The sequence below is a fragment of the Carcharodon carcharias genome, chromosome 6, assembly GCF_017639515.1.
Source record: "Carcharodon carcharias isolate sCarCar2 chromosome 6, sCarCar2.pri, whole genome shotgun sequence".
Classification (NCBI taxonomy): Eukaryota; Metazoa; Chordata; class Chondrichthyes; order Lamniformes; family Lamnidae; genus Carcharodon; species Carcharodon carcharias.
This window is the reverse complement of record NC_054472.1, coordinates 106372887-106386063: the sequence shown is the minus strand read 5'-3', so window position 1 is coordinate 106386063 and position 13177 is coordinate 106372887. Positions and strand designations below refer to the sequence as shown.

The window sequence follows — 13177 nt, the reverse complement described above, 5'->3', positions numbered from 1 at the left end:
ACATACATTGAGATTTCTGCTTTACCACTTAATCCAGCAGAGTGAGATTGAGCAATTTCAGCTCCAATCTTATTCTGCGCAGTTGAATACTTTATTTCAAAACTGATGAGAAAGCTCACAAACTTTAGTGCTGGTTGCTAGCTAAATATGCATTTAAACAGTGCTGTGAAGAAAGCCCATTAGCTATTGCCTGAATAAATATTTACAAAGCTTTTGTCGAATAACTATTTGCAATTTTTAGAAAAAGGAATAGTTCATTAAAAGGCAGGCCGTTTTGTTGGTGCCATTCTGCACATACATCTTTTTTGAAATAATGGTAACATTTTATTTAAATCCAAACAATCAAAAAGCAGACCATATAAAATTACTGCACAGATATGACAAACAATATCAATTTTATTGCAAAATATTTCCCCAAATAAATGTATACAGAAGCAAACATATTCATTTAAATTGAACTTTCACTGAACTGCAAGTGTTTGCAATTAGTAATTCTATGAAACAAAGCAAACCATATTTTTGACACCAAAAAGCAACACTTCTAAAGATGAATTTATATTTCTTGATCAAAGTTGCAGAAAATTACATTTCTATGAAAATACATCTATTTTTTTAACTACTGTATATAATAGGTCAAATGACAAACAGTGCAGGAAAAAAGATTTTTCAATGTCTGTACAAAAAGTCTAATATTTACCTGAATATCACTCCAAGTATCATCACCAAGTTCACAATCCACCATGGATTAATCATCTTGGTACACCAGTATAACCTACTGTACAAGTTATCAAGAAAAGATCCCTCAGTGTCCTCTCCCTGAGCCGTACACAAACTAATGATTCAGGAGAGGTGCAAATGAACAAAGTACTACAGTAAGCAAATCAGTGGCCATGGTATATTGCCTTACTTTTTTGCAAATTTGCTACATAATCCCTAAGGTCCCAGAGTACTGTTTAAAGGTATTTACTATCCCAAAGTAATTTCAAAGTGAAAAAGGTAACAGCATTTTCATTGTCCTAACACTAGAAGAATGAAGCTCAAAAAAATAATAAGTCACAAAGCAAGTTTTTGTCAAAAAGTTTAAAAGTCTTGGCAAACTTTTCCTAAATTCTAAAGTGCATCTGCTGTATAAGGACATTATGATACTTTAAGTCTAAACCTTATTCATCCTCAATAATATGAAACCTTTACTTGTGTCAATGCCCAATTAAAGGACCTGCCAAGTTATTAACTTATGGGCTGTAAACACATAATTAAGTAGTTGTACAATTACCAATTACTGCTGGTATAGCTAAATCCACTTTTGTACTGAATTGTTCTGAGAGGCCATATATATTTTTTGCATTGTCACAGAAAATATTTCCTCAGGTTAATATAGTTCTCAAAGTTAAACAAGTACATTGCTTTATGTCCGTTATTCATTGTATGGTTGCGCATGCATGACTTATGAAGGGAAGTGGTAATAAAGTAAGTAAAAATTGCTAATTGCACTAGCAAATCTGGTTAATCAAGTTATATTAAATGGTACTCACCACTTAAATGTTTAAAACCTTAATGCAACTTTAAAAATAACCTACTTTTTATCTTCTCATAGAAAATGTGAAATCCATCGTCTCAAAATGTTCTTATTGTGTCATCAGAAATCTCAAGATTAATATGTATAATCTGAAGTATTCTGATTGAATCTCTAAGTGTGAGCTCAGCATCTGAACATAATGATTCCCTTCACTGGTAAAGGTTAAGTTATTCATACTCAATGAATTAAAAGTAATCAAGTCAAACCAATTTAATCATACTTTCAATATTGAAACCTGCTTTATATTCAAGCAAATGTCTTTTTTGGAGTGATTACTCTAGAAAATGCTACATTGAAGAATTAAGAGATATCAGTTAACATAGATACCTTCAGGATTATTTTTGTTCAGTGCTATTTTTGTCTATAGAAGGTTAGGTACGCTTTCAAAGATTCTGGAAGTGGCAGACTCAGAATTCTTTCACGAAGCAAATTTGGAGAAGCCTCTTCCTGTTTGAGATCTTCATTCATTTCTTTTTCTTCTTCTTCCCTATTTTCTTCCATTTTATCATCCTCATCACTGTCAAACGGCTGAGGTATCAACTGATTGCCCACAAATACATAGGTATCAATTTTACGCCTGCGAAGCTTCTTGCGCTTCCGTTTTGGTGCAACCTTCTGAGGAATGCCTTTGGCCTGAATCTCTTGATTTATCAAGTTTCTAAGATTACGGCGAATGTAAATTCTTGCCAAGTCCTGCAGGCATCGTACAGTTACCGGTGCTACAAAAGATAAAAAATAGTTTTCTTATTTGATTGCTATAAATTAGTTGATCGCCTATGGTGTTACATGCAGCAAGCAAGGACTATGTATAGTCTTCAGCTGAAGTGGAGTTAGAGGGTAGCGGAATAAGTAGTCCAGGCCATGAAGATGTAATTTAGCCTCCATTTTAAAGTTATTCATTCTGTCCTTATATTCATATTACCTGTTATTATAAATTCCTATACGATATTCCTATACGATGTACAGTACTAGTCTCTATTTAAGGAAGGATGTAAATGCATTGGAAGCAGTTCAGAGAAGGTTTGAATGGGCGGTTGTCTTATAAGGAAAGGTTAGACAGGCTAGGCTTGTATCCACTGGAATTTAGAAGAGTAAGAGGCGACTTGATTGAAACACATAAGATCCTGAAGGGTCTTGACAGGATGAATATGGAAAGGTTTCCTCTTGTGGGAGAATCTAGAATTAGTGGTCACTGTTTAAAAATAAGAGGTTGCCCATTTAAAACGGAGAAGAGGAGAAATTTTTTCTCAGAGGGTTGAGTGCCTTTGGAACACTCTTCCTCAAAAGAAAGTGGAAGCAGATTGTTTGAATATTTTTAAGGCAGAGGTAGATAGATTCATGATAAGTTAGGGGCGGAGGGTTATCTGGGTAGACGGGAGTGTGGAGCTGAGGTTACAATCAGATCAGCCATGATCTTAATGAATGGCAGAGCAGGCTCAAAGGGTGTAGTAGCCTACTCTGCTCCTAATTCCTGTCTGTAATGGAAATTGACCAAATAAACTTGCCACACTATTTATATTGTCCTGCTGGTGGTGGTATTGGGGAAGTGTGGCAGGTTGCGGTTACAGCTCAGCAAGATTACACAACCACTTTCCACTATAAATGTTGTCATAAAAATCTTGCACTTGCTCAAAATTATTTGTTAGTACACATTTAAGTTTAGTCAAGCTGGATACTATATAAAGTACTTTGTTAATGATTTGATAACTTATTATATTCTTAGGAAAGTAGTTAAGGGGTGAATTCAATGGCAAGGGAGAAAAGTAATAGCAGAGGGCAAAATTGATCACTTCAGTTAGCTCATTGTAAATTTATATTAAAGGCAATATTCCCTCTAAGCTGTGCCATGCAACAACAGCCAGTTGCACACAGCAAACAGGAATCAAAGGAAACATTGCTCAGAGGTGGTCAAGGAATGCAGTAAAGAGTACAGCTTAGTATCAGTGTACACACACAAACTGACTGCATGTCTGCAAATAATATCACTATAGAGTGGTAGCTTGTAGGAGGAGGAAGTGGACTTGACCAAGGAGAGATCTTTTTAGTACCCTCGGCTGCTAAATCTAGGCAGAAAAAGCAGCAATTTCTGGAGATGCACTAACTGCTCTTGGAAAAGGAGTGGAAACACGCAAAGACATTTGATCCCAACATTTTAACACTAAAGGTCTGGATTTTAACCCAGAGGCACATTCCATACATGGGGATTGTTCTGAGGTCAGAGGACCTGGATGAATAAATGGGTTTCCTGAACAGCCTACTGTACAGTTTTTAACTGCAGGACTCTTCTAAATTCTTTTATTTTTGTTCCCTGCACACAGGCAGCCTGATTGGCAGGTTTGAGGGCCATCCTGGGTCAGGGAGGAGCCTACATCACAAGGCTTCAATCAAGGAGAATAGGTAGGTCTAGGTGGGGGCTGAGGGGAGAGCGGTGCTGAGCAGATGGGGGAGTGCTGGTGAGCAAATGGCAGATGATGGTCGGGTGAGGCGAGCAGGGATTGTGGTGGTGGTGGGGGGAGTTGGTGGAGATGGTGGGTGTATATGTTTTACTGAGCAGCTTGTTGGGTCTCTGCTCCTCCTGGCCCATAAGTTGTGCCATAAATGCACTTGATCACGTTTTCAGCCATTCTCATCTCCTTTCAACTGACAGGTTTCCCCTAAACCTGGGAGTTAACATGAGAAACCATCAGAATTACAAACAGAAAATGCTGGAAAACTCAGCAGGTCTGGCAACATCTGAGGAGAGAGAAACAGCTAATGTTTTGAGTCCGTATGATTCTTCTTCAGAGCTAAAGAGTAGAAATGTGATGGGTTTTATACTGTTTAAGAGGGAATGAGAAATCATCCCTTGTCCCGTCTCCATTAAAACAACAATACAGGCAGGTTTCCTGCTTAAGTTTTTTCTAAATTTTAACCTCTGACACAATCTTAATCCAACCATAAGAATCAGTTGTAAATATTGATTGGTAGGATCCAACAAAGCATGCATCGTTTCCCAAGCACCACTTCAGCGTCGAAAATAATTATTTTTTATTTTGATGTTTTTGTCCTGAGGGCTTCAAGTTTCTTAGCAAATTAAGTAGTACAACCTTAAATTCCATAAAAGTCAATTTTATGACTATAAACAGCAACTATGGAGTGGATTTTCCAGTTGTTGGGCAGGTTCGGCGGGAGCAGGCAGGGGCGATCGCAGAGCTGACCGCTGCCGATCGACTCCGCACTGCGATTTCACGCGGGCGGGTCAATTAAGGCCCACCCTGCGTGGATCGCGAGTGATAGTGCTGAGCTCTGCCTGTGTGGGTGGGGCGGGGAGTGAGGGTGGGTCCAGCATGCAGTTCGCATGTGTGCTCGAAAGAGTGCTTCAATCTCCTTGAGGCATGGAACTGCCTCAGGGAGATTGAAGCACTTTTTTAAAAAATAACTATAAAGACAATAAAAATTAAATGAAACATGTCCCCTCATGTGACTGTCACATGAGATGGGACATGATTTTATTTTCAAAAGTTTTTATTTAATTATTATTAGCTTTAGGAAACCTCATCCCGCTCGTGGATGAGGTTTCCTAAAAACATAAAGGCCACTTGGCCTTTTCGCCTGCCCGCCAACCGTAAGGCTGGATGGGCAGTGTAAAATTCTGTGTTAACAATTACTTTGTTAAGGGCCTTAATAGGCCTTTCAGTTATCAGTGGACGCACAGTTGACTCCGGCATGTGCCGGCTGAACAAGATATTGCACGAGTTCACGATGATGTTGGGACGTACGCCCGACGTTATCGTGCGTCATTTTACTTTCCGGCACACGCCTTCACGCCACATGTAAAATTCTGCCCTATGACTCTCTATGTTTAATGAAAGTGTTAAATAAAAGTGCAGCTGTCAATGATGTGGCAGGGGAAGAGAGTCATTGGAAGCCAGAGTCAGATTTATGAAGTTTTCAAAGGAGGAAGGTTACAGTGGAGGGGATAGGTGCGGTTAAGGCATGGTGGGATTTAATCACAAGGATGAGATTTTTAAATCTGACTCTCAGTGGGAGACTAGAAGCCAACGTGGGTTACCAAGCACTGGTGATTTAGCATGGAATGAAATACGGACAATAATGTTTCAGACAAATTGAAGTTTGAGGATGCAGCAGGTTGGAAGGCCAGCCAATAGAAGAGCCAAATCCAGAAGTGACAATGGCACAGGTAAGGATTTTAACAGAAGATTGTGGGAGAGTCACAAGCAGCCAAAAGTAATTAAGGTTGAAGTACACAAATTTACGACAGAGGAATTTGAAGTCAGAAGCTCAGTTCAGGTTTGAATAGAATGCAGAGGGTGGCTGGCCAATTATAGCATCATTTTTCGAAGTGATAAGTGTATGGCCCATAACTTCCGATCTCCAAGGGAGGGCATACCTGGGAGGTACCCCAGAAGATACACTGGTGGACCCCCTGGAAGTTCCCATGCAAAGACCGCATGGAAGGCCATGGAAGTTCAAACTTCCAGTGGGTAAATTATTCTGCACAGGGAAGCATCTGATACTCCAATTTAAATCAGAGACCTTGGATGATTCTGACAGTCTTCACAGAATCATTACCCAGGAAAAGTTAGAAGAATTAAAACACTTCTAACTCCTGGGTAACTATAGCAATGTCCCCACGCAACATCTGACTGGACCTCCTGACCACCCACCCCCCAAACCCGGCTTCTGCAGTGGCTGGGACCTTTAAAAACTTACCCGCTTTGCGGCAGAAAGTGTCATTAAAAAAAGGGACTGTGGCTTTCTTTCATCTGATTCCACTGCACCCGACTGAAGGCTTTGGGAACCCACTGCACTGCACTATTCTCACCCTGCCCGAGTTGGTAGGTCAGCTGAGAAATGTGCAGCAGCATTTTAGTGTAAGTAAAAAAGGAGCGGAGTAGCAATCTGACTGTGATTGCCACTCCTTGGAAGTCCTGGCCCAACTACAGCATCACATTTTGAAGTGAGAAGTGTATACATTTTTCAATTGCATTACTTACTCAGAGGGTAGAGATTTAAGATGCAATACTGATATACCAGGCTGAAACCAGGTGTCCTGCTGAATCAAATAGCTAGGGGAGAAGATAAGGCTTTAAATTAATAAGGGTCAGGAGAGTTCAGATAAGGATAAATTTATAAGTCTTAAGAGAAAAGTAAATATTTGGGCAAAAATCAAGCAGATTGTGTCAAGAAGGGGCAGAGCATTCGTAACAATGGCCATATTGGGGGAAGAATAGTGAAAAGTTAAGATTAAAAGCACTATACTTGAACGCACAAAACATTTATACTAAGACAAATTAATTAATGGCACAAATAGAAATAAATGGATTTGATCTAGTAGCCATTACAGAGATATTTTTGCAGGGTTATCAAGGTTAGGAATTAAATATTCCAGGGTAATTGTCTTTTGGAAAAGTTAGGCAAAATGGAAAAGGAGGTGGGTAGCCCCAATAATAAAGGGTCAACTAAAGACAATAGGAAAAAAGGATCTTAGCCTAGGAAGTCAAGTAGTAGAATCAGCATGGCTGGAACCAAGGACTAACTAAATGCAAAAAACCACTAGTGGAAATCATTTATAGACCCCTCAACAGCAATTATAGTGTGGAAAGAAAGTAAAAACAAGAAATGAAAGGAGGGTGTAATAAGAGTAATGCAGTAATTGTGGAGTAATTTGATCTTTATATAGACTGGGCAAACCAAATAATTAAAAGGACCCTGGATGATGATTTTATGGAATGCATTCAAGATAGTTTTCAGAACAATATGTTAAGGAACCAGCTAAGGAGCAGGCTATTTTTAGGTCTAGTACTGAACAATGAGCGAGGAGTAATTTGCAATCTTACAGAAGAGGATCCTCTGAGGAAGAGTGACCATAATATAATGATTTTGATAATTTCGAAATTATGTGGTTAAGTCCAAAACTGAGATTAAATTTAAACAAAGCCAATTATGGAAGCATGGGGACAAGTTGGCTAAAGTAGACTGGAAAATTATATTAAAGATACAACTGCAAATAAACAATGACAAATATTTTTTAAGCATCACAATTCTCAACAAATATACATTTCTTTTGAGGATAGCATTGGTTTTTCTCAAATAGGTAGCAAGTCTGAAAGCCTGAGGACTTGAGCCAGGAGATTGGTGGGGGTGGGTGGCTGAAGAATGTGGTTTAATAAAATTGCAAAGGATGACAAAGAAACTGATGAAGAGGGAGAAAATAGAATCAGAGTAAACTAACAAATGTTAAAAAACAAACTGTAAGAGCTTTCACAAGAGACAGGAGAATTTATGATGAAGTATAAAGGAAAGGCAGAAACAACAAAAATATTTGGGTGAAAATTTTAACTTTTTGACCTGTCAGAAGTAGAAGAGCCTGGTAGTGTCGGGACTCTGGAAGTTTCAGTAGCACTGGTGTCAATGGCTTTTTAACCAAGCCACTGCATTTGCATGTGACTTCTGGGTTTCCCGACCAATAAGCGTGAACAAGCATAATGATGATCTTCATGAGCCTACTTCAGGTGAACTATTTAAAATAGCCATGATCAGTTGAAAGTTTGTGAAGGCAGGGGAACAGAAAAAAAAATAGTACCACTGGACTCCCAATGTGGCAAGGCTGAGTCTTAATTCACAGATGCTTCCCTAGATATGATGCTACAATGTGCAAAGGCCTGCAGGGAAATACTCTGCCAATGGGAAGAGTCAGCCAGCCTCAGACAGCAAGGAAAGATGTAACTGGAGATTGCTGAGGAGCTTAGCAGTAGCAATAGGGTGCCATGCTCCTCAATAGTGCCAGAAGTGGTTTAAATTACTAATCAGGGCAGAAAGAGGGAGTGCATTCAACTACAGCCTGATGTACATATTACCCAACCCCCTTATTCTGCCCTCCCCAGCCTACCACATCACTCCTCACACCAACTTACCATGCAGGTGCATCCACCTTCTGCCTATACATCCCCATCTGACCATCTACTACTAACATTCTTTTGTTCTTTTTCATCATAGCCTTTGTGAGGCTGTTGGCATCATCTTGCTTCTTCTCTGGCTTTCTCGAAGCTTCCCTCAATTGATGTTTCAATGTTGTCCACCCATCTGATTTTCCTTCTTCATTTTCTATTTTTACCCTCCATTTCTCCTTCAGTTGGTGACAGGGCAATGCTGTCGGGTCCTCAGTTTCAACATCCATACTTGGCTATCTTTCTCTCTCCAACTGTCCTTAGCTAGCCTTTTGATTCCTGAACTTCTACTCTTGATCTAACCCACTCATTTGTCTTTCTGATCATCCAGCTGATTCTGAGCATCCTCCACCACATCCACATTTCAAAACCTATAATCCTCCTCTCATTCTTTTTCAGAGTCACTCTCACATCCACAGAGTGCAACGCTCCACACTACTGACTGCACTAGACGTTTTCCAGATTCATGCTGATGCTTTTGGACTTTCAGATATTACTTAAATCAATTGGCATGCCTCGTGCCATAGCTAACTTAACCTGGATTTTTTTTCTTGGATGCAACTTTAATGTTTATCATTGAGCAAAGGCACTTAAATTTGTCCATTGCCTCTTACAACTACCAAACTGGACTTTGCCATTGCTATTTAGAGCCATAACGTTGGTCTTTACCTCATTTATGTTAAGTCCAAAATACTCAGTCTCTTTGACTAGGCCTGCCATTGTCTCTAGCTGTTCCTTTATTCCGACTAAGTATGGTGACATCTCCACACCTGACATTCCATTGCTACAACCTCATATGATGCAGTCACAATCTTCTGGAGGCAGAGAGAGTAAAAAATAGTACTCATAGATTCTCAACATGACAAGGCTTCTCCTCGATTCGCAGATGCCTCCCTGTTCATGATGCTACAATGTGCAAGGGCCTGCAGCGAAATACTATCTTACTGACATTCACCATCATCATAATGCAGTATCACACCTCTCCCTCAATCACTCTCAACAAACATTGTTCAATCACTTGTTTGATACTTTCCATTACTCTTATTTATAGGTCCCTTCATTCTCTGCTTAGGGGAAAGCTCAGGGGCAGAGATCTGGAGGAGGCCTTGCAGCCATCCCAATGTTGATAGCTGCAGAGGAGGCAACCCTGGAAATAATCTGAGTCTTGGTGCACCTGGACCATTAGAGATGGATAGATGGGGGCCATTCAGCTAACAGAATTAAATATCATACAGCGACATGACATATGACACTCGCATTGACCTGATGTCAGCAACCAGTGAAATATGATTATGTGCACAATGTTGACTTGACATCTTTTTACCTCGACAGTTCTAATTCACACATTTAAACTTCCATCAGCCCATCAAGTATCCAGAAGGAGTTGGTGCAGGACGACAAAGGCTTCTCAGAGATCGGTCGGTTACTCTGAGGGTGTGCCATCACAAGGCTCATGCAGACCATGCAACAGCTTAGTTACACTAAATTTGGTGGGACTATTAAGACAGATCAGCGTGTTTTCACCTGGGTGTCGCATATATCACAAGTAGGTAACAGCAGATGGTGGAAACAAGAACAGAAGTGGTGAGTCTGCGAAGATGGATGTGTCAAGCTTTGTTCAGCTGGCTTTAAATGCTGAACCTTGAGGGCTGCCAACAAAGTGGATAATGCAAACAGCAGCAAACAAAAAAAAAACCCTGAGGTATTGGCAGGTTTTTCCAGCCACATTGTGCATGCTTGTGGAGGATCTGGAGGAGTCTCAAGCATGAGTGGCATAATGTTTCGGATATCTGTACTGTTGTTACATCCATGGACAGAGTAGCCACTTGCATAGAGGATTAAATGCAGCAATCAAGTGAGTGCATGCTGACCTTCATCATTGAGTTGCACACTCTGAATAGTACCTTAAATAAGATAGATCAAAAACCTAGACGTGGCCCTTCAGCAGCCCATTGACGTGCAGCTAAGTGTTCCTCAGTTCACTGGGTGGTAATTGGGCTACAAGAGGGAAGAGGTGATAATGGTGGTGCGGGGACATGGGAGCAATGTCATTGTTCAATGTGCTTTCACATTTCACCAAATGGCACCCCCATCACAGCCTCAATCACACTGCCTTCTGTCCCAATGGCCAAGTTTGCCCCTGTACAGGAGCAGGTGTGGCATTTTTATGCAGGGCCCTCATGGGCTCCAAAACCCAGAGCATGTCTGCCAAAAGCATCTCAGTAGTCAGAGCAGGGTTAAGCAACCTGCTTCTACCTCTGCTGAAGCCATTGAGGTTACACCACAAAGGAGCAGTAGAAAAAGGTAAAGACTTCTAATTGCACAACAGTGTATTGCATGTTATACTGTTCCTCTATTTAATTTTTGAGTCACAAAAATTATTTGTTTGCACCACTTTCCATCTTGCCACTTTTGCTTGCTGCCTAGCAGGTGGCCTTATGATGACTGGTAAGACAGGACTCTAAGCTGAGCTATGGGTATCTGTGAAAGGGATAATTTGTTGATTGCAGTGTTGTTTTGCGTTAGGGGTCAAATGAGTTCTATATATAGCTGACAGATGGGTGCAACCTTGCCATAATGAAGACAGAATGGATGATTGCAAACTGGTTTTATAACGGCATGAAATCAACTTTTGGCCTTCCCACCATTATCCATTCACGCCTGCCATGACGCCCGATGCCAGCGGGTATGGAAAATTCCACCCTTTGTTACCAATGAAGCCATCCCAGGCAGTGATATGTGCTGTTCCTGATGCCATGACCACATGACAACCCCCCCCCACCCCCCACCCCGCCTCCGTAGAGGCATTGCACTCTGTCTTGCTGCTCCTACAGCACAATATTCTACAGAATGCAGCACACCATGAACATTCTCAAGATGTCTCCAGATCTTTCCAAACACCTGAAGTGCATCTTCAGCTTCCTGATCATTTGCCATTGAGCAAACTGCTATACAATTGGAGCATTCCTGGGCTTTATTGCCAAGGCTCCTCATGGGTGTCATCAGCCAGATTTTAAAAGCGGATGGTCATAGTCTGCAAGCAGTCAGCTGGTAAATCAATTCAAGGGTTGTAAGATCTCAGGGGGGTTGGACTGATGCAGGACAAATGCATCAGAAGTTCAAAGGCGGCCAAAAATTGGTTTCACACCGTCAGGAAACTAGATTGCAAGCGTTCACTCCACCCATCAATGTCAGGGCGTATTTCACACCGCCGCACATTGGGAACTCCATTTTAATACACCTGCATATCATTATAAGCCCTACTTGCCGGAATCATTCCCCCAAGCTGGATCATCCGGGCACCTCAGCGTGATTGCAGGTTGATATGTTTCACAACTGAACATATGCGACGTGCATCTGGCGAGCTGCACCTCAATTGAAGCGAAGACTGGTTTGCCTACCTTGCTTCAGGCAGCACTCACGGTCATCAACACAAGGCTTCAGAGGCAGCACATCAATTTTAGGGGGTGCTCATGGACAGGTCTCTACTTATAAGACCATCTGTAAGGCGGGGGTGGCTTTTCAACAGCTTCAAGGCTATGGCTTGCTTGGGAAAAGGGAAGAAGTGACCTCAGGCAAGGGCTAGAGCTGTACTGGAGAAGGGGGGTATCCCAAGGTGTGTGTGGGGACACATGTTGATCTATGCAAGTGTCCTCAAGAGGGTGAGGGCTAAGGAGGCAGTCTTCAGAGGAGATCAGGCCAGATGGAGATGTGAGGGTGTGAGAGAGAGTGTGGTGTCCCTTAAAGCAGTGAGAGATGCCAGTGAATGTGTGATGCCCTTGTAAGTGAGAGAGTTTAGAGTATTGAGATGGTTGCCTTACCCATGCAGCACAGATGAAATCATTTATCCTCTTTCTGCAGTGGGTGGCAAACCTCTTCTGTGCAGCATTGGCACAGATCACCACTACCAACACCTCCGAAGACAGAGCAGTGTCACTGATGGGTACTCTGCAACCAGAGCTTTCTGACGTGATGTCCATTTCAGTGTTTTTAACCTATCCAACTGCTCCCAAACCCACTCACTCTTTGGAGTGAAAACTCTTCCCATAATTTTTTTTTTTTACTGTGAAAACAGGCAAAGAACATACAAGGTGTTTTGGAAATGGTAGGGAAGCAGAGATTTAATTAAAGCAAGAAAATTAAAGAAGTTAATGTTTGAAAAGATAAAGTATTGGAGAAATTCATGGGATTAATGCCTGACAAATCCCCTGGATCTGATGGCCTGCATCTTAAGAGTTTAAAAGAGTTGACGGTAGAGATACTGGATGCATTGGTTTTGATCTTCCAGAATTCTCTAAATTTTAGAACTGTTGCCTTGGGTTGGAATGTAACAAAATGCAATCCTGCTGTTCAAGAAAGGAAGGAGAACAAAAACATGGAACTACAGGCCAGTTAGTAGTAGGGAAAATGCTAGAAACTATTATTAAGGATGCATTAACAAGACACTTGGAGTCAACATGGTTTTATGAAAGGGAATGATCGAGTTTGAGGGTGTGATTGAAGGGCAGATAAGCAGGGACCAATGGATGAGTCTATTTGAATTTTCAGAAGGCATTTGATAAGGTGCCACACAATAGGCTTTTTCACAAAATTAGGGCTCATGAAATTGGTGAAAATATATTAACATGGATTGAGAATTAGTTAACAGACA

General features: G+C 41.0%; 1 protein-coding gene across 8 annotated transcripts in view; it reads right to left on the bottom strand.

The window, feature by feature from the left end:
• Nucleotides 1-378: 378 nt before the first annotated feature.
• The window catches only part of pcmtd1 (protein-L-isoaspartate (D-aspartate) O-methyltransferase domain containing 1), an 84167-nt gene continuing 71368 nt past the window's right edge, over nucleotides 379-13177 (bottom strand). For all 8 annotated transcript variants that reach the window (XM_041189539.1, XM_041189543.1, XM_041189542.1 and 5 more), the window contains one exon: nucleotides 379-2295. In XM_041189539.1, coding sequence (XP_041045473.1) covers nucleotides 1928-2295 — 368 coding nt within the window. In that variant the 3' untranslated portion in view covers nucleotides 379-1927. The remainder of the gene's footprint in view (nucleotides 2296-13177) is intronic.